This window comes from Macrosteles quadrilineatus, unplaced genomic scaffold, assembly GCF_028750875.1.
Source record: "Macrosteles quadrilineatus isolate MER2022 unplaced genomic scaffold, UCM_ALF_1.0 Scaffold_4__1_contigs__length_99947679, whole genome shotgun sequence".
Classification (NCBI taxonomy): domain Eukaryota; kingdom Metazoa; phylum Arthropoda; class Insecta; order Hemiptera; family Cicadellidae; genus Macrosteles; species Macrosteles quadrilineatus.
The window spans coordinates 31497314-31522008 of NW_026542597.1; the positions used below are offsets into that span (position 1 = coordinate 31497314).

Genomic DNA, 24695 nt, shown 5'->3' on the forward strand with positions numbered 1-24695 from the left:
CAAAATGGTACTTTTTAAACGAGAGAGAACCATTCGTGCGTCAATCGATAGGCTTGCCGAGGGCGAACGTTTGATCGAGTTTGAAAAGCCACGAGGATCACGAATTTCCCATTATAGTTTGTCTACGGTTTTCTGGTATGTGACAACTAAAAGAAATATTACGTGGTCAATAAATGTTGAGATGTTTTGTGTCTGAGCTGCATTAGCTTTTAAAGCGACGAGATAAACAATGTAATTGCTAACCATACGATTCGGCAAATGAAAAATACTCTCTATTTACATGTTGTAAATGATCTTAATGAATTGAAAATAAATTTCATCATTTTCAACCAAAACGTTTATTTTGTGTTTTTACAAGATAGGTTTTCTGCAAGAAATAATTTAATCTCGGAACGGCTCGTTTTATGTTGATTGTTACTGTATTCAAGTAAAATAAAGCCGACATTTTTTAGTTTTCATTCGAGTGAGGAAAAGTAGGGAGCAAAGTTAAAGTATAACTTTGCACACATTTTTTGCTCTATCCGGATGATAACTATATAAACCAAACAAAATTGGAAAAAGTGAACAATGTAAAATCTTGAGAAATCAGCTGTGTAAAACTAGTTCTAGGGACAAAATTCAACTTTTTTGTTGACAACTGGTGACTAAATACATCGACAAAGCAAAAAAGAATCATATCACATTAAAAACTTCCAAAAATGTACGCCGAACAGCATCAATCAAAACTGGAATACAGAGGTAGTAGTTATATTTTATTTTAAAATTTATACAATTTCGTACTATATCGTAATACAATTTCGATTTCGTATCATAAATATTGAATTTTCTTTTAACAACCTTGTATCTTCAACGAACTGAGAAAAAGAATAAAGATTACATTTAGTTAATAACAAAAAAATAAATACGTAAATAAGAAAACCCATGAAAAAAGTGTAGAGTCATGTCACTATTGATTTTTTCAATTTCACCAGAGTAAATGATTAAACAAGAGCAGCAGAAGTAGGCCATGTACCAGACTAAAAATAGAACACTCTCTAATAACTTGTTTGACCTTTGGAGTAGCTCAATAACGCTCAGATTGCTGTCATACTTACGTCTTCCACCCTCTTCTCTTGCAACCCCTTCTCTTAGCTTTCGCTCTCATCACCCCCCCCCCATTTTAATATAATCCACTATCGGCTTTGCTAGTATCTCAAGACTTACAACTACTCTAGCGCTTAACTGCCTGAAAGGGATTAACATTTGAGTCAAATTGGGATAAACATGTTACCAAAACCAGAGAACCCAAACTTAACCCCGCATGAAACAGTGTAAGAAATACATACAATTTTACAATAAATTCGCAGTCAACTTGCAATATCAAAAGTCAATAATAGGAAAAAAAGGAAGGTTGCAGAACTTTACTTATGTAAAAAGCCTTGAAATTTATTGTAGTAATTTAAAAATTGAAATTGAATAACGAAGTGGCTGGTTTGTAAACATTCGCTATCTCAGATTTATAAAAATGTGTTGTCAATTATCTACTAGTTTGAAAAAATCTATATCTTTAGGCTAAAACCAAAAAAATTACTAAAATAAAAAAAATATAAACACTGTAACTATACCTCAATTTCCACAAATATCAATCAATAAAATAATTTCACAAGCTTGAATTTGTAAACTCGGACGCAGAGCCTAGGTTAATATAGCAATGTTTATAGAATCCTACTTATTGGTTATAGAATGTCCACTTATTTTCAAAATCAATTACACAATCTCATAATAAATAATTTACCACATGGTTGTTTAACATTTAATTTGTTTGTTCAAATCAGCTGTGTGGAATCCTACTAATATTATAAATGAGAAAGTTTAGATGTATGGATGTATGGATGTATGGATGTATGTTTGTGACAAGTGAACGTGAAAAATACTGGTCGGATTGGGCTGAAATTTGGCATGATGATAGCTCACATTCCCGATTAACATATAGGCATATTTTTATTTCAAAAATCCTTTCGGGCTCCGCCCCAGTGGCTCTGGAGTTTCCCATGTTAACCTTATGAGAAATGGAATTATTGAATCTTAACAGCTGTTTCAATTAAACAAGTTGGTTATATTCTGTGATGTTCAATAGCATTAAAGTTACAAGGATTACCAACAGGGTGCAGCACTATTATTTCTTTTACATTTATGACAACAGCTAATTTGCAACCAAAAGGTGAGTGAGCGTAGCGAACGAACTTCAACCTGGAGGCGAGTTAGCGTAGCGAACGAGCTAACCTGAAGGCAAGTGAGCGTAGCGAACAAACTTCAACCAGGACGTGAATGAGCCATGCGAACGAGATAATCTTGAAAATGAAGAAGTTAAACGGGGCAAAGCCCGCGGGTTACAGCTAGTTGTGAAATAAATATGCATGTTTGTTGATACAAAATACAAACATTATTATGCGTTTCTTTCTAGATTGTCATTTAAACCAATCAATATTTACTTAAAAACACCTCGCATTAAATATTTGGAAGCCAGTGGGGCGGAGCCCCAAATGTCTAAACGAAAATTGTCTTACTTTGTCCGCACCCTGAGACCCTTCACTGCACTGGAACCAAGCATGAGTGACTGGAAGCATTCACTCTTGCTGGAAGTTAGAGGTGATGGTGAAAAGGCTGGACAAACCCTCATAACTCTCCTTTTATATGAAGGTAATATGCACCTTTCTTATTTAAGTTTGTACTCTTGATAAGATATAAAATATATCAAATTACCAACACATTAATAATATATTAAAAGGCTTGCCAACCTTCTAGTAGATATTTGGCTGCTAATAATTTCAAACTATTTGCTGTCACCCACTCATAACAAATTAATATCAGTGTCTTTGGTTGTCTTACATTCAATAATGTTCACTATAATTGACTTATTCAAATGATCTTTTGTTGGCCCGGCCAAGCACCTGCTCAAGTTCTTTTATCGAGGGACTGCGGTACCATAGTTATAAACAGACAACATACTACCAAGAAGCACTTAAAACTACCTATCGTTTTAACTACATTGCCTAACTATAAAGATACATATATAGTATAGGAGGTGTAGATGCTTAGGGCCTATGCTGTCCAAAAAGACCAGACCATGGTCACTTGTGAAGAAATTTTATCAATTTTCAATGAATTGTTAGAGTTATCCCCTTGAACGACCAAAATAAAAAATCTTTCACAAATCACCATCAAACTAAAAAATAACCAAAAATATTTGTTAAAATGTTATGTTGCTAGGTTGAACTGTAGTATACGTCACTTTTATAATACCGAGGTAGTTCTCCCTGATTCTTTAAGTTTCAACAATAAAAGTATATTTTATAAAATCCATAGCAACGATTTCAGAGTTATTTGTGTGATTCTTAGAGCTGCTCGCATTTGAATTTATTTCAAGTTTTCTAAATTTCTTCATTAGATTTCATCTTTAACTATGATCCTTGACTTCGTCCGGTAAGTAAATATTATAAGTTATAATATTTTATAACAGTTTAAGTTAAGTTTGGCTGCTTAGATTTAAGTAATAACCTAATTGTTTATTGTACTTGATTTAGGTTTGTGTTGTCCTTAAACATAGGAGTGTTTTCTGAGTTGTTGTTAGATATTTTATGTTCAAATACTTAAGGTAAGGTTTCCTAACTAGCTTGAATGTTTGCAAATAGTATGTTTGCATAAACTTTATGTCGTGTGAGTTGTAGACATATTGGTAAGTCTGCTTGACCTAAGTCGTAAGTTAATAAGCTTGATGACCTTTTTTATCTTCAAGTTAACAATTAATTCACGATCTTAATAAAAAAAAATAGCCTAAACAAAATGTCAAAAAATAGGTCAGTTGTTTGTGTTGTTCCATGATCCTTGCTTGTGATTGGTTTCGATTTGGTGTGTAATATGGTAATATTCAGAAAGGAAACGGAATCTTCCGTTACTTAGTATTTAAAAGCTTCAACCATCTTTTCTTGCACTTGAGTACTTTTAAAGTTTTCATGGGTCAATTCTGGACTCATAGTCTCTTTATACTCACAATAGAAACACATGGTACATAGAACACATGGTAATTGGAGAATCTTATGAATATTTTTATTAGTGACTGGCTGAATTATGTACTACCATTGACTATTGGATACTGAAGGTACTCCAATACTACTTATTGGACTATTGTACTACTTACAAGCACCCTCAGTTAAATCTAGTAATTGAATCGATAAAAAATGTTGCCTTTATTAAAATAAAATACATTTTCAGAGACCACCCTTTCTTGTGCCTCCTTGCTGCCGACTGCTCCGCCTCGCTGGGGATCCTGTTCTTCAGAGGTCTTCGCCCCGAGACCCCCCTACACCGACCCCTGCACCGACCCCCAAGCCCCTCTTCCACCTCCTAGTCCAGCGGTTTTGACCTGCTACGTTCAGCAGCAGCGATACTGAGCCTATAGGTGGAGCTGGACGTAAGTACCAGTGTATTGATATTGGTTGAGATAACGAGCATTAAAAATGTAATTTGATTCCTCAGGATATCCTTCACATAAATGCAGTTTAAGAATTGAAGTATGTTTTAAAGAGTATAATGAAAAACCAAAAATCACTGTTCGGCGAAGCATTAGTTTAGAGTGGATATTACAAATGTATATATTTATAAGTAACGGCGTGGGGCTGCCAAAAGAAATATTTCACATTTAAATACGATTAGTGAATCTCGTATATTTATTATAACATTATGAGAGAAAAATATAAGTGGTAACTGAATTAAAAAATACTAATTTAAGATAAAAAATATTGAGTCTTCCCAAAATCATATTACATCTCAAGTAAAAATATAACAACGGGCAAAAGGAGCATCATGGCAGCAAGCGAGGAATGTGGGAAAAGAATTTAAGAACGTAAAAAAAACAAGTCGAAACCCAAAATGGCATTAAAAAGAAGAAATAACATCAGGGTGAGGGATAATGCTCATAAAGTGCAGAAACATGCTCAAAGAAGTCGCAAAAGAAAAGAAAGGGACAGAAAAACCCGGGCCAAAACACACGAAGAAAGAATAAATACTACAAAATGTCAGGCAAAGGGATCATGCTCAAAAGTCACGGAAGAATGATTAAAGAAGTCAAAAGCAAAGAAAGGGACAGCCACTAGAAACGGACACACGAAGAAAAGATCAAACACAAAATATCAGGGAAAGGGATCATGTTAAAGAGTCACAGAAGGATAAGCAGAAACAAACAAATAAGGGGACAGCAAAAAAAACCAGTTCCGAAACACACGAAGAAATCCGGGACTTCTGTCCACGATCTAATTGACAATATGTTGAATAGTTGTAAAAAAATAAACTCGTTATAAATAAATCTCTTTTGTCTTGCTATTAAATATGGAGGATGTAACAATGAACAAAATGGATCTGTAGGCCTACTGAAATGTTTACCTTTATGGAAGAAACATTAAAATTACAAACCGTGGAACATAAAGCTATAAAAGAAAAGTAGGCCTACTGATCAAAAACTGAATAATATATTATTATTAATTATATTTTAATTTTCAGCCTGTATCAATTTGGATAAGAGGTTATTGAAGTCAAATATACAATGTAATACTGTAATATTTTTGGGGGGATTGGGGAGTGAATCTCGAAAATCCAAAATTAGAAATGAAAAATGTAATTCTAGCGCAGGCAACAGTTTACTCGCTACATTATTTTCGTAAAATGACGCTTAAAAATTGATAAAACCTAATTACAAAGCTCCGAGAACGATGTCAAAACACTCAAAAGCGTAATTTGTAGCCCAGTACGTGCGCGCAAAGTGGAACCACCTTAACTGTTTCAGCAAGCTTAAAGTAGCCTAGATTAACAAGTTGTATCTAAAGTAATTTAATAATAATACTTATATTTTTGTATAAGCTATTATAGTAAACTATATTTTCAGTATTGAAACAGTTCTTGTATAAGAGATTGATAATTTATTGATTTCTGATAAGTGGGTCTAAAGTTTTACGTTCAGTCGAAACTGCCATATTGCGTTAGCGTTCACTTCTCTACAAAATACTTGAACATTTTTCGTGAAATTTTATTTTATTATGTATTAGCCTATGTATGTTGTTGATTTATCCTGTCAATTTAAATGTGGATACCTCTGGTTTGCTCAATATTTTAGATTATGAAATGGTATAAATTTAAAATTAAAATTTTAAAAGCCTGGTCACAAAAGTTGTCACTTCAATTCCTTGCCCTTCAACTTGACTCCAAGAACTAAAACGACACTACATCAACCAAGGATTACTATATGCATGCGTTGTATTACATTTAAAGTATACAGTAATCTGGGGGCTGGCGAACTCTTGGAAAGGCAATTAATTTTATTAACCTAATCGCTTAAACTATCCAGTTTATTTGTACATAGCTATAGGGAGTATTTTGTATTTATTTTTCTTTACCATTCAATGTTTCTTTAAATTTGGAAAGTAAACTGTGTAAGTGTGTCATGGACCAGATGGAACAAACACTTTTAATGAGTTGTTTGACCTTTAGTGCGGCTCGATAACTCTCGGATTGCAGCCATACTTACGTCTTTCCACCCCCCCCCTTACCTTTACCTCCCCCCCCTTACCTTTACCTCCCCCGACAACCCTGTATCAGTTTTACCACTACATCGAGTCGAGTGGTCTCAAACAATAACAACTTCAGCAACTGTTTCATGAACCGTAGGTCTCCACTGGATAATTTTACCTAGCAAGGTGTGTCTTGTATTTAGATGCATTGTAGATTCATTAAGCTGTATCCGCTGTTGGAATACATTCAACTAGTGGCTTGTAGGGACATAAGTCCCTAAAAAGCTCAAATGTAAAACAACTTTTTGCAATACCGGTATTTAAACAAACTCAGAATAACATTATCTATGTGTCAGAATAGGCATCCCTACACTATATCTTTTGTGTAAAAACCAGTTTGTTGTTCTTCTTTGTTTGCTTTTGTTGATGTCATTTTAGCGAATTTCCCTATAGGGAAGTAGCTATTACCGTAGGTCTCATGGTAAGACTTAGGCCCGGGACCGATTTACTTTTTCATTTTGATGTCCCCAGAGGCCAAAAACACCATTCGTTCAAATTTTTATATATGTATATATATATATATATATAGGTATATATATAGATTTATATATACAGTGTGTAAATTAAGTATGGAAACAAATCTGTATTTTTAAAACCGAAATAGATAGAAATATTCTATTTGTGGCAATAATAGTTAACAAAGATTCCGCAATTTTTCACATGAAAAATATTTTTTTACCCCCCTAACAGGGTAGGTGGTAGGGGGTGACTTATTTTTTTCAAATAGCAACCCCTATTGAGTGACCCCTCATTTTGAAGGGTTTGTCAAAAGAAACACAATGACGCAAATCCGAGGTGAATATCTCACTCCTAGCCCAAATGGCGGATATTCCAAAATTTCATTTATTGTACGTGAAAAGCACCAATTTCACAAATAATGGAAAGAAATCTGTATTTTTAAAACCGAAATAGATATAAATATTCTGTTTGTGGAATTGATTGTTGACATAGGTTCCGCAATTTTTTTAATTAACAATATTTTTTCAACCCCTTTAACAGGGTAGGGGGTGGGAGTGACTTATTTTTTTTCAACAACAACCCCTATTGAGTGACCCCTCATTTTGAAGGGTTTGTTAAAAGAAAAAGAATGACGCAAACCCGATGTAGATATTTCACCCCTAGCCTAAATGGTGGGTAATGAAAAATTTAATTTTTGTAAAAAAAACCCATTTTGGAATATCCGCCATGTTAGCTAGGAGTGAGATATTCACCTCGGATTTGCGTCATTGTGTTTCTTTTGACAAACCCTTCAAAATGAGGGGTCAATCAATAGGGGTTGCTATTTGAAAAAAAAAGTCACCCCCTACCACCTACCCTGTTAGGGGGGTAAAAAAATATTTTTCATGTGAAAAATTGCGGAATCTTTGTTAACTATTATTGCCACAAATAGAATATTTCTATCTATTTCGGTTTTAAAAATACAGATTTGTTTCCATACTTAATTTACACACTGTATATGTGTCCGTGAACACGATAACATGAGTAATTTTTATCCGATTTTGATGAAATTTGGTTTGAAGGTGTAAGGCGGGATAAACTTGAATGAGTTCGCGATCCAGCATGATCGGACCATGGGAATAGGGTTTTATGGGGAGTTTTATGGGGTAAAAATTGGGTTTTCTCACTTTTGACCCTCAAAACACGAAATTTCCCAATTTTTCTCTAAACCTTCTTAAAGAGCTTAAAAAAACAAACAATTCAGTATATCAAAGTGTTTTTGTACGGTTATTGGTTACGGAGAAAACTAAAAAAATTGTAAATTTAAAATTCCCATGTTATTCTTATGGAGAATATTGTAAAATGTTGTAGTTTGCTTGTTTATGGATATCTTTTGTTCAAACTTGGCAAATATATTCATTTTCTACTAAGCAATAATTATTTTACTTAAAACACACACTTTATTAGTTTCCTTGTAGCAGCAAACCTAGGTACTCGTTAAACCTAATGTTATTTAAATAGATCAATTGAAAATCAATTAAGCCAAATGGAAATTCGCTTAGACGGCAGGTTTGCTGCGGCGGGGGTATTCAATAAATAATTTGAATCACTCCAGTGGTTTAACATGAAAAGGCAGCAAACATACCATTGTTTGTTAATAAATACTGGTTTACTAAGGTAGCTTTGGTCTTGTGGTTAATGAAGATAAATAAAAGCTTCCCTGTTTGGAATTTTAAAAATTCATTGGAGGTTCGCCTTCAGATGAATTGAAAACGCCTGCAATTTGATCTGCAGTAGGCTTATTATACCTACGACGATCCATATTTATCCTAAGTTCTAATTCACTGTTACCTTGTACAACCATTTCTTCCGAAGCTCTTTTGTAAATTTGTGCAAATGGATTTTCTAATAGAATTTCAGCTAGTTTTGACAATATTTCAGGTTTTAAGTCACTATTTTCTCGACGCCTTTGACGAATTTCTGTTGCTGTTGATGTGTCAATAATGTACAATTGGCCATACTGTCTTCATCATGTTGAGGCAGCAAATCTGAGATTGAACGATAAATCTGTCCTTGAATTTTGAAACAGTATGGTCCTTTTCCTGGAATATCTTTCTTACTGGCTGAAAAATAAGCAAAAGCCATCGCACTGTTGCATTGTCGAATGAATTTATACAGTTGTGGGCTCTCTTCAAACAAACTTTTAAGTTCTACATTAGTTTTTGACTGAGGAAGGTTAAAAGTCCGTTATGGTAACATGTCATAAAATGATTATTCGTTAGTTCTTCTCTAAAATGAAGAGCACTACATTGAATGCACTCTTGGTCCAATAATCCTGCATCATGGATCTTTACATTTCTCTCGTCTACCATGGGTCTCCTAAAAAGGGGTTGTAACATATCTTGATTAAGTTCGTCATTATCTACTCTTGCTCTCCTACGCGCACTGTCATTCCTATGAACAGTTCCCCGCCTTTGTGGTATTCCCCTGGCGTTCATATTAATTACAGTACTTATAATGAAAAGAATATATATCCAGCAGCCTACATACCAAAACATCTTGAATCCCTGGTGATTTTATAAAAGTATGATCGAATATGATTACTCTACGTTGTATATTAACTGCACTAAAAAAATTTACTTACGAAGGAATGCAAATACACCATTTTAGAACCAATAACATTTATAGGTTATTTTAGTTGTATATATTTACACAACCTTAACCTTAAAATGTGTAGAAATATAAAGAAAACAACATCATTTAAAATAAACTTGAACATATGATTTAAAAATAAAAACAAAACAGACCCCTCCCATCCTTCTACGGCCATCCAGTCACTCACAATTTCTTTACAAAAATTTGACTTACGGAATTATATATATAGATAACTTAATTTTGCATAAATTAAATGCCTAGTGGACTGCTGTTTAAAGATACTTATTTAGACTACTAAGGTAAATAGGTTTAGTGGCTGGGCGATTTGAATTTACGAGAAATATTAGATGTAAACTACAGAATGTTTTAATTTTTGTATGGATATTATTGAGTTTGATTCTTCTGTATAGTTGAAATGATATGGATTGAATTTTAAAATTGTCAAGAGTATCCTGCAGGAACAAGTTGTGAGGAATGATGTTAGTAGGATAAGGGTAGGATATATAAGCATAGAAAAGTAGTATAAATAACTAAAAATCCCAAAAATACAACGCTAATCAGCCAAAATATAAGATTTGGGGGTTGTTTGAAAATAAATTACTTTTTAATGCTAAAAAACGTTTCGTTACTAGACATAATGTAGCATAAGTATTTGTTCATGTTTGCTTAAATTTATCCTCACAAGTGATATTAGTTGTTCGACATGCTGATTACCGGAATTTTCATAATCAAATTTCTTTCATGATAAAATGTGGAATAACATTCTGAACCAAATTGATAGCAAAAAACAATTCAACTAGTTTCCAGTGAGGTAGTGTTTTGGAGGGAAACGTGTAAGAGGAAGAATTGGAGGGAAGGTAGATGTCCAGAATAGGTCACGCCACTGAGCTGAGGGACCCACTAATGCATTAGGACACGCACAATCTAGACCTCTAGCTGTCTAATGTCTGATAGGACGATACATTAGCCTCGGCCACTCACTAGAAGGTTAAAGTTGAAAACTATGCTTTGTTTACTCTTCATACCTGTTATGTTCGTAGATAATTGCAGTTAGTTTACAGACAAGCACATTTCACCACACGCAAACTGTAACCCGTTATTTCGACAAAACATAGTGATAGCCCATTTTATCGCTGCATCGTTGTGATCATGACATAAATGTACATTACATGTGACATTACATAAATGTAATAGTTAGTTAAAATCTAAACCTTTTTGGACCTCTCTGGACACTTGTTTGTAAACTAAATGAATAGAGAGCATTACAAATTTCCCAACCTAAAAGAACTGAACATAGATACTTAGATTTTCTAAGGCTTTGTGTTTGTACCAGGTAATCGTAAAGCAACTGAATCGAGTAAGCTGAAATTGTACAAAAATGTACATTTCATGAATTCTGCCAACACCTATTCACGTCCTTAAATTTACCGGGCTACGCCCCATGAACGTCCAGAATTCCGTTGTATGGCTTTTGGAAGTTACAATCTCCATGGAAAGAAAAAGAAACCCCCCTGCGATGCACGAGTAAAACAACTAGTATGTGCCAATTTGAAATACAACAAACTCTGAATCTTCTATTTCCATAAAGTGGAATAACCTACAAACTAGACCTACCGGTGGACAGGAGACTTGTTTTAATCCTCTACACCCAGTGACTTGTATCTTGGTGCCGTTGTGTCTAGTTGTTACATGGATCTGTGGACAGAAGCCTGATGTCTTGGTGAGGCACCATTCACCACAACTCGCCCAGTCACAGTTGTTCACCAGGCTGGTGTTCACCTTAAACAACACAACAAACTCGGGTCATTGATTAAATATTCAAAGACATTTGTTTTCGCTTTTAGACAGTTCAGTTAGATGCTTTGTGAAACCTACTCAGTACCTGTAACCAGAATAATTAAGAGCCAAAGACCTGTGAATGACAGCTGGAAACAGTTCCAGATGTCCAAGAAGAATTTTGCTCTTACGAGCTATGCTCACAGGGTCATCAAAGATAAATGTTTACAGTTCCAAATGTTCAAACATCGTTCCCTATAAAGGTTGTGGGATCTCAAGGCTGCCAGGGTGCAATATAAATTTAAAAAAATCTTACTCAGGAATTGATTGAAATTAGGTTTTTCGATGATAGTTGGACGCCTTTCGGATACAATTCGGACGCCTTTCGGATACAATTAAAAAAATAATTTATTCTACAATTTTAGGGATCCTAAAATTTGTTAAAGGCGAATGAATAGCCTACAGTTTAAGAAACAAGACGTAACAAATGTTTTTTAATGTAAAAGTTCTCAGGGTTTTATTATTATTTTTGTCTTGTGTTGAACATGGATTCAAAAATAAATAAAAAGCGTTGCTATTATCGCTCTCAATCCTCATAGTTACTATAATGATTTATGTAGATACTAGAGGTTGTCCAGTGGTCGAAAACTCGACCAAAAATATGTATTGTACAGACTTATCTATTTTTACCCCTCACTGTAAATAAAACATGTGACTGGAAGCTTCCAGGCTTGCCTAAAATAAAACTAAGATAAACATGTTAAATTATACTTTTTTGTTAAAACATTTTCAAAACAATCGATATATTAATTTTGTTCTCCTATCCCGGATTTATTACAGGAGCTACTCTCGGTCCTCCTACTAGTCATGTAATAGTTTTATTGAACGTTAACATGTACTAGAGGTCGTCCAGTGGTCGAAAACTTGACCAAAAAATAATACGTAATACAGACTTCTCTATTTTCACCCCACGCTGTAAATGTAACACGTGATTTGAATTTCTTCAATTTTTTTGATTTTCTGTTTATATTTTGTTGTTATTTCGTTACCATAGCGACCCTTAAAGCCCATGTTAATTTTTTTAAACTTTAAATTAATTTTTGTGCTTATTTTGAGCATATTTTAATTTATAAAGGGATTCTGCATATCTACAGGAAAAAATCTTTCTAAAAGTATGCGTAGATTTCCCCTTCAATGCACACAAGCTAAGAAAAAAGGGTTTCAAGAAACGTGTTTGCCTATCAATATATAGATAGGTCCGACAGCCTGTTTGTTTTGAATTATCAGGATTTCCCTACTCCAACTCACCGCTTGGCACATGACGGGCACGGGCTGCATGCCGCTGTTGAACGCCTTGTGACTGGGCATGTAGACAGCCACGGTGAGGTACACCAGGGAGACACAGGAGAGGACGATGGTCAGCTGGCAAAGACATACGAACCCGCAAATCCTCTTGTCTTGCTCCGGGATGAGGCGAGGTTTGTCCTGACGACGTCGCCCCATCACATCCGTCAGCAGGGCGGAACCATGGAGGCGACACCTGCGGAACACCGGGGGTTAGATGTTGGGGTCACTGGAAGTCTAAGGAGGGAGGGGAAGAAGAGGACGAGGAGGTTAATGGAGAAGAGTAATAAGGAAAGGGAGAAGGATGATGATAATCGGATCATCTCTATAAGACGTTTGCAGCAGCTGTTAATAACGAAAAGGCACGAGACAAAGTTAAAAAAGTTCTTATTGAAAAGAGTTTTTCGACATAGGAGAGTACCATTACACATTGTAATGGTCTCTGTATTATTATACACAGGTACCATGGGTGAGGAGTCAAACCCGTTCCTCAGGATTATAAAACCGTACTCGTAACACTATACTAGCCCTGATATTATGGAGGAATGGAATGAACCATTGACTATTGGATACAGAAGTTGTTGTATTAATAGTCAAAGAATGAACTTAACAACGATTTCTTTCACATATTTTTCGATTTTATCACTCGTAGATCACTATTCTGAAATGTTTTGTCTTTGAACTTATAAAGATCTGCTTCTCACATAATTTTGGTTTGGACTTTTTTGGTGGAGTTCACAAAATGCCTAAACTATGGTTTTGATTGAAATGTCAACTTCCTGCGTCAACTAACTGCTAAACCAGCCACGCTTCATATAGTTTTCTAAGCTAAACTTCATATTGTAAACCGTTACACCAGAGCTGTAATATCGTTAACATGCGAGTCTAGGTTATTACAACTTGTAATGGCTTCACTGTTGGTAGGAAGGCTGTTCGATCGTCATAAAATGCTAACATAAGTAGTTTTATACTTTCAGTTAGCCTATATTACATTTTTGGTTTATATACACACAACATATTGCTAACTCAAAAAGTTCATCATTTGATCTTGGAATAACAACTTAGACTCAAAACAGATCAGTCAAAAAAATTCCGTTACAGATTTTTTAAAAACAAGTATGAAAAATACAGTTAATTGAAAATAAAATGCTTTATACATTCTCATAATATGAGGGGAAATGATTTTGACTTAAAACCAGTTATATAACAAAAACTTTTTTTAGAGTTTTACGTTATGTTTATAGGTAAAACAAGGTGCATATAAAACATACAACAACATCGTACATCTAAGTATCATAAAAATAAAAACCTACATATTTATAAGTTTTATTCCACCCTCTCTATAAACTCATCAGTTAGGAAAACCGCAAGTGACAAATTTACGCATGAATTACATGCGATAAATCTAGACTCGTGTAGGATTATGTTGTTGGTACGCGATGAATAATGTCCTCAATACAATTTGTACAGTTTAACGCGTATGGGAGGCTGTTGTGAATGTTTATGGGGTAGATATGACCGTCCCACCCTCAAAACACCATTACTTGGAGCTGCCGCCATAACTAACGTGTAACATGTACTATAGCCTGGCTCAGTGCGGCATGCGTTCAATTCATATTGTTGGGGAATTCCTCTGGGTATTATAGGAGCTCATAGAAAATATTTCGAACGAAACACTATGCAAATGTTAACAATAATGATGACTTAGAAGAAATATATTTATTACTTAATGGCTGAGGGATGTCCCTTGAAATGGTATTTAGCTTTGTAACTCGTATAGGTATAATCTGTGTACGTCCCGTAAACCCTGTCTGTACTCTGGATTTACTAACGTGAAAGTCTAAAGAGTTAAATAAAAAAATGTTAGTCAGTGTATAAATTAAATTTGAATAGTGTAAATACTTTAAGCCTTTACTTATACCGATGTATGTCTTTTAAGCCAAGTATGAATGGAGACATACCTAATGACGAACAGTAATGTACAAGGTATCCAGTTAGGCAGTTAAAATAAGTTCGTTGAAAACATGATGCCAACATTCAAATCGACTCCCATGACCAACACTGAGCCACATGATGAAAAGATAAATCCACACGGAGTAAGTTTAATACTTGAATATAAATAGAAATAGACTATCCACGCCCATGTTTAAGTGGTAACCAGTTTTAGAATAAATATCAACTAATTGGATAACACCAACTAAATAGTGCGCAGGTGTCAAAATGCAGACGCGGATGCTACAGTTCACCTAATTATCTCATATGGCCCAGTTATTTTTATCAGATTGAATCCAAGTATCAATTTTACTGCCCACAATAGTCTGATTAATAATGAAAGGGCGAGATCGAAGACAGAAGCCATGAAACGGAATGTTCCTGCACGCGCGCCAACCAAACGTGGATCGGTCAGTAGGTAAACATTTAAGCTGGTTACTACTGCGAGTTACCTAGAATAACAATAACACCGTGACATTAACAACATGAGCAGAAGATCGGAGTTAGTCTGTTAAATTAATGTTTCACACTACTGTGTACCGATAATGCCAATGTTGTAAAAATGGAGTTCTTTAGATGCCAAAAAGCGATTATAGGTACTGGAATATAACTAACAATTTTTCTCAGCTCGTGTGGATAGCAGGAAAAAATCTAAAATCTACGCATACTGTTAGAAAGATATTTTCATTTAGAAGTGCAGAATCCCTTTAATTAAAATAGGCTCAAAAATAAGTACAACAAATTAATTTAAAATTAAAAAAAATAAGGTTGCCATGCTGTTGACTAAATTAAAACGATAAATAAACAGCAAAATCGAAACAAATGGAAGACTGCTACATAATCATTAATTTACAGCTTGGGGTGAAAATAGAGAAAGTCTGTACATTACATTTTTTTTGGTCGAGTTTTTGACCACTTACTACCACTTACTGACTTCTAGTAATCCCTATATGGGAATTCAGCTAAAATATTGGTGCTTGCATTCTTCTCAATACAAATACTCATCGCCAAAGTTGGCGAAGAGTTCGCGAAGAAAACAGTTTTACTGGTTTATAAGATATAAAACTGGTGACTTATCAATAAAACTGTTTACAATGTTCTCAAGTGCAGTTCGCAAAGGGGATTGAAGACGCAAGTAGGATAATATAATTACAAATTACATTTCATTTAATAATTAATGGTACTTAAAATTACTTAAATTTCAATAAAAAAATTGTAAATATAAAAAATTTCGATTCCGAGTAGGCCTACTGTTTATTTTACAACGTTATACAACAACGTAGGTAAATATAGATCCATCTAATCCTAATACGTATATTTAATATACCGGTACATTATTTGTTATGGAAACGATACATAAACTCCTATATACTCTATATAATATACTCTAAGACAACATTTGCTGACTTTTTTTATCTTATAGGCTAGTGTTTTTATTATTTTCAATAATCCCATGCCATCCCAGTAGCCTATGTGGCAGATTGTTGAGACAGAGTTTAATGTCTAAATTCCTTAAATATTACAACTGTACAAACTACCTCAGTACTACAGTACTATCTACTACAACCGTAATTACAGAGAATGGCAAACCATTGCAAAAAAATAAAACTACCAACTACTTACAGATATGCCCCCTCCGTGCTGCCTTAAAAAAATTGTCAGTACAATCGTACTTTAGCTCTCTTAGAAAGCTGAGCCAAGAAGCCCTAATTTCATCGTCTTGTCGTATTACACTGTTTTCTGCCTCATAATCCTTTATGTAAGGCTTCTTAAGCTAACAGTTATGGGTCTCCTTCCTTGGAAGATGAGACACTTCTTGTTTGAATAGTAAATGCATACTTATTGTCTTTACGATGTTACTTGTTTTTGTTTAAATGTTATTTTATATCTGTTTAACGTGTTTGGGGTTATTTTATGTCACGGGTGTAAACCTTGACAAGAATAATACACATAAATAGGTAGGGAAATATTATAAATCTCTTGTCTATTCAACTCTTTGTAATACTTTTCTTATATTGTTTAAATATTGTTAAATAGTTGGTTTCGAGTTTAGGGGTATTTTCAGTCACAAATTAAAACTAAACAAATCAAAATACCTATTAGTCTTGAGCGCTTCCAAGTAAAAACTGTTTTACAGAATAACAGACGAATACAAATAAACAATACAAATTTTCTAGCATAAAGAGATTTATTGCCTAGAATCCAGTAACAAGTGAACAAGAATCACAGTGAGAACAAGAATCAATCCTAAGCTACCTAAACAAAAACTCAAATAAACCAATTTTATTTCACGAATCACTCCCTATAATATCTATTAGTTTTCTAAAACCGTCAGGAAATACGTCATAATAAAAGAGTTTCTTATATTCAATTTTAGACGGTTTACATCGGAACTCAAAAACGAAGAATTCAAACTTAGAGATGAAAGAAATAGGGACTGAGCTCTGTAAATAATCGCATAAATAAATGGAATAATTCATGACTTAGCGACTGAGGTCTTCAGATCTGTTTTGAGTCTAAATTGTTATTGCAAGATAAAATAATGAACTTTTTGAGTTAGCAATATGTTGTGTTTATAAAACCAAAATTGTAATATAGGCTAACTGAAAGTATAAAACTACTTATGTTAGCATTTTATGACGATCGAACAGTCTTCCTACCAACAATGAAGCCATTACAAGTTGTAACAACCTAGTGGCTTTCATGTTAACGATATTACAGTTCTGGTGTAACGGTTTACAACATAAGCCTAGTAGTGTATCACTATCAGAATGTTGAACATTGAAAATATTCCTCGTTATTATGAGGCTAGATGCAAACAAATAGTGACAAACAAGAATAATTTGTTAGAATTCAAGTGTTTAGTGTAGTGTAGTTGATGCGTATTGCTACAAAACATCTAACCAATTGCAATTGTAACGCACCAGTAATTATCTTGACGAACCTTAGCTTGCTGGATCTCTATTCGAAAGACGATACAAAAACATTATTATACAGGAGTTTTTAACTAGATATTTTCTAATGAATAATCGGACTGAGGTTCTTGAACTAAATTAATTTTATTTCAATTAGATAATAATTAACTTAATGTTTATTGAACATTAGGTTTGAAACTTTTAAATACATCTTCTCGTGAACCACTATGAGGGGGTTTCTTTATGCAGTCACAAAAAGTTGAATTATTGGCTTTCAAGCATCAATTTATCTTAAAACTTGAATAGGTGAAACTAGGACAAACATATTTAATCGTCAAGAACGCATTTAAAGTAGCCTTATAACATATCCTGTGAGTGGTTCATTCAACAAAAAAGTTCACTTAAGCTGGTTTATATCGGTTGCAAGTCTACTTTGACAGCCAAAAGTCAAGAAGAGTGCCGATGTAAGTACTAATGATCAACTTAGCTATTTTTATCACTTATAATTTTGCTAAGAAGAAACAGTAAGAAGATCAGGACTTCACCATCTCAACCAAGTGTAAAATTCAAATTTATTTACACTTGATCTATACTGTGAAAATTATTATTTACAGTTTAAGTAATAATGCGTGTACCGAAATACTGTAGACCTAAAGATGCTTTTTATACTTGCACCAACTCGTGTAGCGCTAATACGAAAGATATCTATAACCCATCTCCCAATAAGTGCAAACAAATTGTTAACTCACACTTGTGATTTTTGACGAGAACAGAGTGATCCTAACCTCAGCAAGGGTGAGCCTGAGTACATTAGTATCTGTCTGCCTCACCACACACCACTCAAGCCTCTAAACTCCAAAGTGTTCCTCACAAAGATTCACTAACCGTGACGTGTTGTGCCAGAGGTTCATTAACTTCACTTAAGCTTCCGGGCTTTATAAAGATCTGAATTAGGCTCCATGGAGCTATGGAACTTTAATGGTTTCATTTTTTTTTGTTAAGTGGAGTATGCCTAATATCAAATTAGTGCCGATCTTTACGTATTGTATTGTATAATCTAGTCTAGTCAACCCGTTAAACAAGGTCGAGTATATTGAGGAAACGTATTCAATTGTGATACGCCACCGGTTAGTCATGAGAGAGAATTAAAAACTAGGAAGAAAAGTAAAATGGAAAATTGTTTGGATAAAACTACGTAAACTAGCGCAAAAAACTAACTTGTATCCCTACAACCTTAAAAAAACACACAACAAATATCTAGCCTTCGATAATCTTAAATACTTTGATTTGGTTGTAAATATATTAATTAAACTTCATAAAAGATCTTATAGTCCATGCAAGCAGTTATATTGTAAAGAATAATTTTCAAACTAAATACTGGTTTTGAGAAGAGTAATTTGGTGCCTTTATATCATAACGATGGAATAGATTTGTTCTGAAAACAGTTTTTTTCGTTCTAATATTAAAGATTTAACACCGCTGGAAAAAAACAATTTGGTTTGTGTAATTTCGATTTAAAAAATAATTTGTAGCTTATCCAAAACGCTTAGTACTGTAACCATCTCATAATAAATTATGTGGTGTAGTATGATAAAGTAAAAGTAAAATTAACTTTATTTCGAAATATTTTACATCATCGATACAACACGAATGATTGCCATCTATTCGAGAACTAAAAACAAAATAAATGAAAATATGGAAATTCAATTTTACATACACGTTCAAAAATCTGATGCGACGATTTGATTGTTTTATAAAATTCAGTAATTGATTGGCAAAAACCGTTATACTCGTCATATCAATACCACGTCAGTTCTGTTTTCCAATAATTGTCGCAGAGAATTTTGCAATCGCATCCACTAAATACGTTTTCGTCCATCTCGATTGTTTGTGTTTTTTTGCGCTCAACAGTTTGAAACACAATTAAAAATAGTTGCGGCTTCACGATGCTTCGCATATTTCGCTTTGTCGTAATATGAAATTGTGTTATTGATTTTCTACTGTTTAAAGAACTTAATCGGTTGTAATATTAATAGCAAACTGCATGTTCATACAAGCGGGATAAAATGTTTAAGAACACGAGAACAAAAAAGAAAAAGTATTAAAAAAAAGTGTTTAAGAAAAAGTAGAAACATACTTTTGGAGGTATGTACTGAAAAAATACTATTATATCGTACTAAAGTATGAGGATAAATATGGTTTTCGTTAATATTATTGTTCTAATATGAAACTACGTATGGAGATATTAAAATGTTTATTTTTATGTTTCAATACTCAATATCATAACCAATTACAATACATCTTATCTTACTAATATTATAAATGTGAAAGTTTGTGTGTTTGTTTGTTTGTTTGTGTGTTTGAAGTTTGAGGTATGTACTGAAAAAATACTATTATATCGTACTAAAGTATGAGGATAAATATGGTTTTCGTTAATATTATTGTTCTAATATGAAACTACGTATGGAGATATTAAAATGTTTATTTTTATGTTTCAATACTCAATATCATAACCAATTACAATACATCTTATCTTACTAATATTATAAATGTGAAAGTTTGTGTGTTTGTTTGTTTGTTTGTGTGTTTGAAGTTCAATCACGCATAAACCACTGGACGGATTGGGCTGAAATTTGGCATGATGATAGCTTACATGCCCGATTAACATATAGGCATATTCTTATCTCAAAAATCCTTTCGGGCTCCACCCCAGTGGCTCTGTAATTCCCCATGTTAACCTTATGAGTATTCCTATTTAAAGGGAATTAAAGAATTTAGTCAGCTGTTTCAACTAAAATAGTTGGTTCTATGATATGGAAAAGCATTAAAAAGTTATAAGATTTACCAACAGGGTGCAGCACTATTTTTTTGCATTTATGAAAACAGCTAATTTTAACTAATCAGCAACAAAAAACAAAGTCAAAGTAAGATTGTTTACAGTTATGTTTATGTTTTTCATTTCATGAATAATTTGTGATATTTAGCGAATTGTTGATAATTTATTTTTCTCTATTGTTTAGATGAAGTGGTAGAACATTATGGCTATGGTAGATGTGTAATACTATAGAATACTGTAAATTTAAAAAAGCAAATTTTATCAAACTGTGTCCTCCCTTATTGCAAACGCAAAGCTTGAGTATAACTGCAATAATCATTTTATACTTATATTCCAACCCCGTACGAAGGACGGGTACTCTGCTAGTTTAATATAATATCAAAATATGATTGCCAGTGGGGGAAAACTTCCAAAAAATATTACCTGCAGTTAACTATTTTTCGTTATTTGAAAATTGTCTTACAAATTGTTCCAAGTAAAATTCAATATTCATATACGGTACGGCTTAACTGTTATAATATATTTTTTTCCATTTTACAGGAGTTAAATGCAAAATCAACTGAAATGAAAAAATATTTTCGTTATGCAAAAATAACAGTATGAAATAAACAGTTATTTGTGTAAACTAGTGGGTGAAGTGGCACTTTGATGCATACGAGAGAAAATATTTACGCACGAGCCGTAGGCGAGTAGATATATTGTAGATTATATTTTTCCTACAGTTACTATAAAGCATATAAATAATTAGTCTTTCAAACACTGAACAACACGTTTTTAGGTTAGGTTAAATCCAAACATTGAACGAAATGGGAAACGCTGCACCAGCTGATCGTACTGTAAGTGTTGCCAGCTTATTTTCAAGCGTACGCGTACGAGCCTAATAAAAGCAATATGTTTTGTGTTGTTTGGTTCGAATACTGGAGAGCGGCAGAAAAAAAGTGTGTGGCAAAAGTAAGTAGATGCAGCATTTAGCAACTTTCTGTGCCTATAATCAGTGCAAGGGAGACCACTTTGTCAGGTGACTGTAGGAAAATAAAGATGAATTAAAATAAAGAAGACTCTGGCTGACGTAAAACATGTTTGTTTTGTGGATCGTTACAATAATAGAGTCATTACAAGTTTGTATTGTTCCCCCGTGGTCCGCATGTTAATAGTATTATTCAGCTCGATTATGTAAAAAGTTACTGTACAGTATCAACATGTGGCCAAACACACACGAGTATTGTTTATAGTCGTGTCAAAAGTTACGAACCTCAAAGTACATTTTGAGAAGTCGACAATTTTTAGAACTATCAAAACTCCTGGATTTGAATTGAAACATTTAAACAATTTTCTAAGTCAGTAACAGATACAAAATAAAATTTATCATGTTGAAAATAACATCCTAATTCATGTAATGTTTTGATGTACCGTAATGGATAAATTAAAGATGGGTTAAGGTGTGTTTCTGTTCGGTATGTGTAAAATATTTTTGTATGGTTCCCATTGATTTATAGTATTTTTTTGCCAATTTTGAAACCAATTGAATAAAATAATCATTATATAACCAAACAATTGATTGAGTTCTGCTATTGTAAGTGCCCACTGTCTAACTAACTCTAAAACTAGTCTACATGAGCGCACTCAGATGTAAATGAACACATACTTGAAACTATTTTTAGACTTTACAGTTGTATGAGAAGTCAAAGGGAAGTATTCAAAGCCAATGATTTAATGTTCAATGGGTGGATGAATGAAGTATACTACCTATTGGAGAAACCATCTTTATTGATATGCCGGAATCAGGTTTATGTTATGTTAGTGATTGGTTTATTTTTGTAAAGGGCTTGTTGTTTTCTTTCCGATTTTATTCATATTTATTTTATTATTTCTGTTTTTTTTATTCCTGTTGGTTTTTTAACTGTATAAAGTATGATATAAAGTATATTTTGAACTGTATAAAGTATAATATAAAGTATATTTTAAACTGTATATAAGTACCTGGGGACCAAGATTTGCTCGGGGAAAGTCATTAGTGCACCATAATTTCTTACGCATCCATACCATATTTTCTTTTGTATTTTGAAATCTTGTTGCATGTATATCTATCTCATGTATTATTTTGTAAATTGGCAATTGCTGTCGAAATAAATAAATAAATAAGTAAATAAATATAAAAAAAATTATCTCAAAAATATTTAGCTGCAACTTGAGACCCAGCTGATTGTATTGTTGCCAATCTCACTTCACAGAAGAATATATTTCCCGTCGTGGGCGTGGTTATCTTCCCAATAGTTACCCTAGTTCCTACCAAGATGATAAAGTCTAATGTGAGTTTATATCTTTAGATTTACAAGTAATTAATTACTGATTTAAACTGAAAGCCATTTTAGGTTTTGTTGTTAGTTTTAAAAACTGGTCATTTATCAAGCCAAACACTAATTTTAAAGAAAACATCTTTTAATAAACAACTTATTTCCTGTATATTTCTGTCAATTTCTAAAAGAAATTCCCTACAGGGAAGAAACTAATATAGAATTTTGATCTAAGAATTATACATTTAATTTACCAATGTTGATTTATTTATAAGTGGATAAACGTTGACATTGTTTAAGATGTAGAACAAACACCTGAACTAAGATACAATCACTACATGAGACAAGACTGGATTGGCTTTAGACACGAAACTGTGATGCATAAATGATAACATCTTACACGAGCTCTCAGATTCTTACAGGGAGTTAAACTTGTCTACAAAGTCTTGACAAGAGAACTTTACTTCAGAACTTGAAAACCCAAGTATAGAACATGTGAAATGTACAATGTGGTATACTTTAATATGAAATCAGGTAAGAAGAATTTATATTTTTTCATTAATGCGATATTATTGTTCAAAATCTTATTTCCTTCCTTCAAATATTTGTAAGGTGTAATAGATCAGTCAAACGATCAATGTAAAATTATGTTGCTTATGGTAAGGACTTAATTTGCTTGGTTTTAACCTCTTGGATACTACTTCTACAAGGGAGGAATGTATTCGATTTGTTAATCGAATACGCCATGGACAATATTTATTTTTTTGGCATCATGATATTTGTGGAAATGCCTCTGAAGTGGTTAGGAATGAAAAATGGTTTATTTACCTTCGGTCATCCAGTTACAATTAAAAATTCGACTACAAATTAAATTACTACCATTTAGTCACCGCATACTACACAATACTGACTACACTACAGCACTACAGCTACAATATGTACCTGGACACAGGGGAGGTTAGTGCGTAGCTACACGGACTACCTATTCACTACACACCACCTGTTGAGCTATGTTGATGTTCAGCTAATACCAGACACAGTCACCTCGTACTACATACACCTGACTACAGTACAGCTACAATATGTACCTGGACACAGGGGAGGTTAGTGCGTAGCTACACTGACGTACCTATTCACTACACACCACCTGTTGAGCTATGTTGATGTTCAGCTAATACCAGACACAGTCACCTCGTACTACATACACCTGACTACAGTACAGCTACAATATGTACCTGGGAACGGGGGAGGTTAGTGCGTAGCTACACTGACCTATTCCTACACCTTCACTACACCTACCTATTCACCTACACACCACCTGTTGAGCTATGTTGATGTTCAGCTAATACCAGACACAGTCACCTCGTACTACACACTCCTGACTACAACTACAACTCATCTACAATATGTACCTGGACACAAGGGAGGTTAGTGCGTAGCTACACTGACGTACCTATACACAACACACCACTTGTTGAGCTATGTTGATGTTCAGCTAATACCAGACACAGTCACCTCGTACTACACTCTTGACTACAACTACAACACAGCTACAATATGTACCTGGACACAAGGGAGGTTAATGCGTAGCTACACTGACGTACCTATACACAACACACCACTTGTTGAGCTATGTTGATGTTCAGCTAATACCAGACACAGTCACCTCGTACTACACTCTTGACTACAACTACAACACAGCTACAATATGTACCTGGACACAAGGGAGGTTAATGCGTAGCTACACTGACGTACCTATACACAACACACCACTTGTTGAGCTATGTTGATGTTCAGCTAATACCAGACACAGTCACCTCGTACTACACTCTTGACTACAACTACA

General features: G+C 33.8%; 1 protein-coding gene across 1 annotated transcript in view; it reads right to left on the reverse strand.

Moving 5' to 3' along the window:
* The window catches only part of LOC128992353 (uncharacterized), a 47834-nt gene that overhangs the window by 21826 nt on the left and 1313 nt on the right, over nucleotides 1-24695 (reverse strand). The window contains exons 2-3 of the mRNA XM_054415892.1: nucleotides 12777-13008; nucleotides 11307-11471 (exon numbers count right to left, since the gene is read on the reverse strand). Coding sequence (XP_054271867.1) covers nucleotides 11307-11471; nucleotides 12777-12971 — 360 coding nt within the window. The 5' untranslated portion in view covers nucleotides 12972-13008. The remainder of the gene's footprint in view (nucleotides 1-11306; nucleotides 11472-12776; nucleotides 13009-24695) is intronic.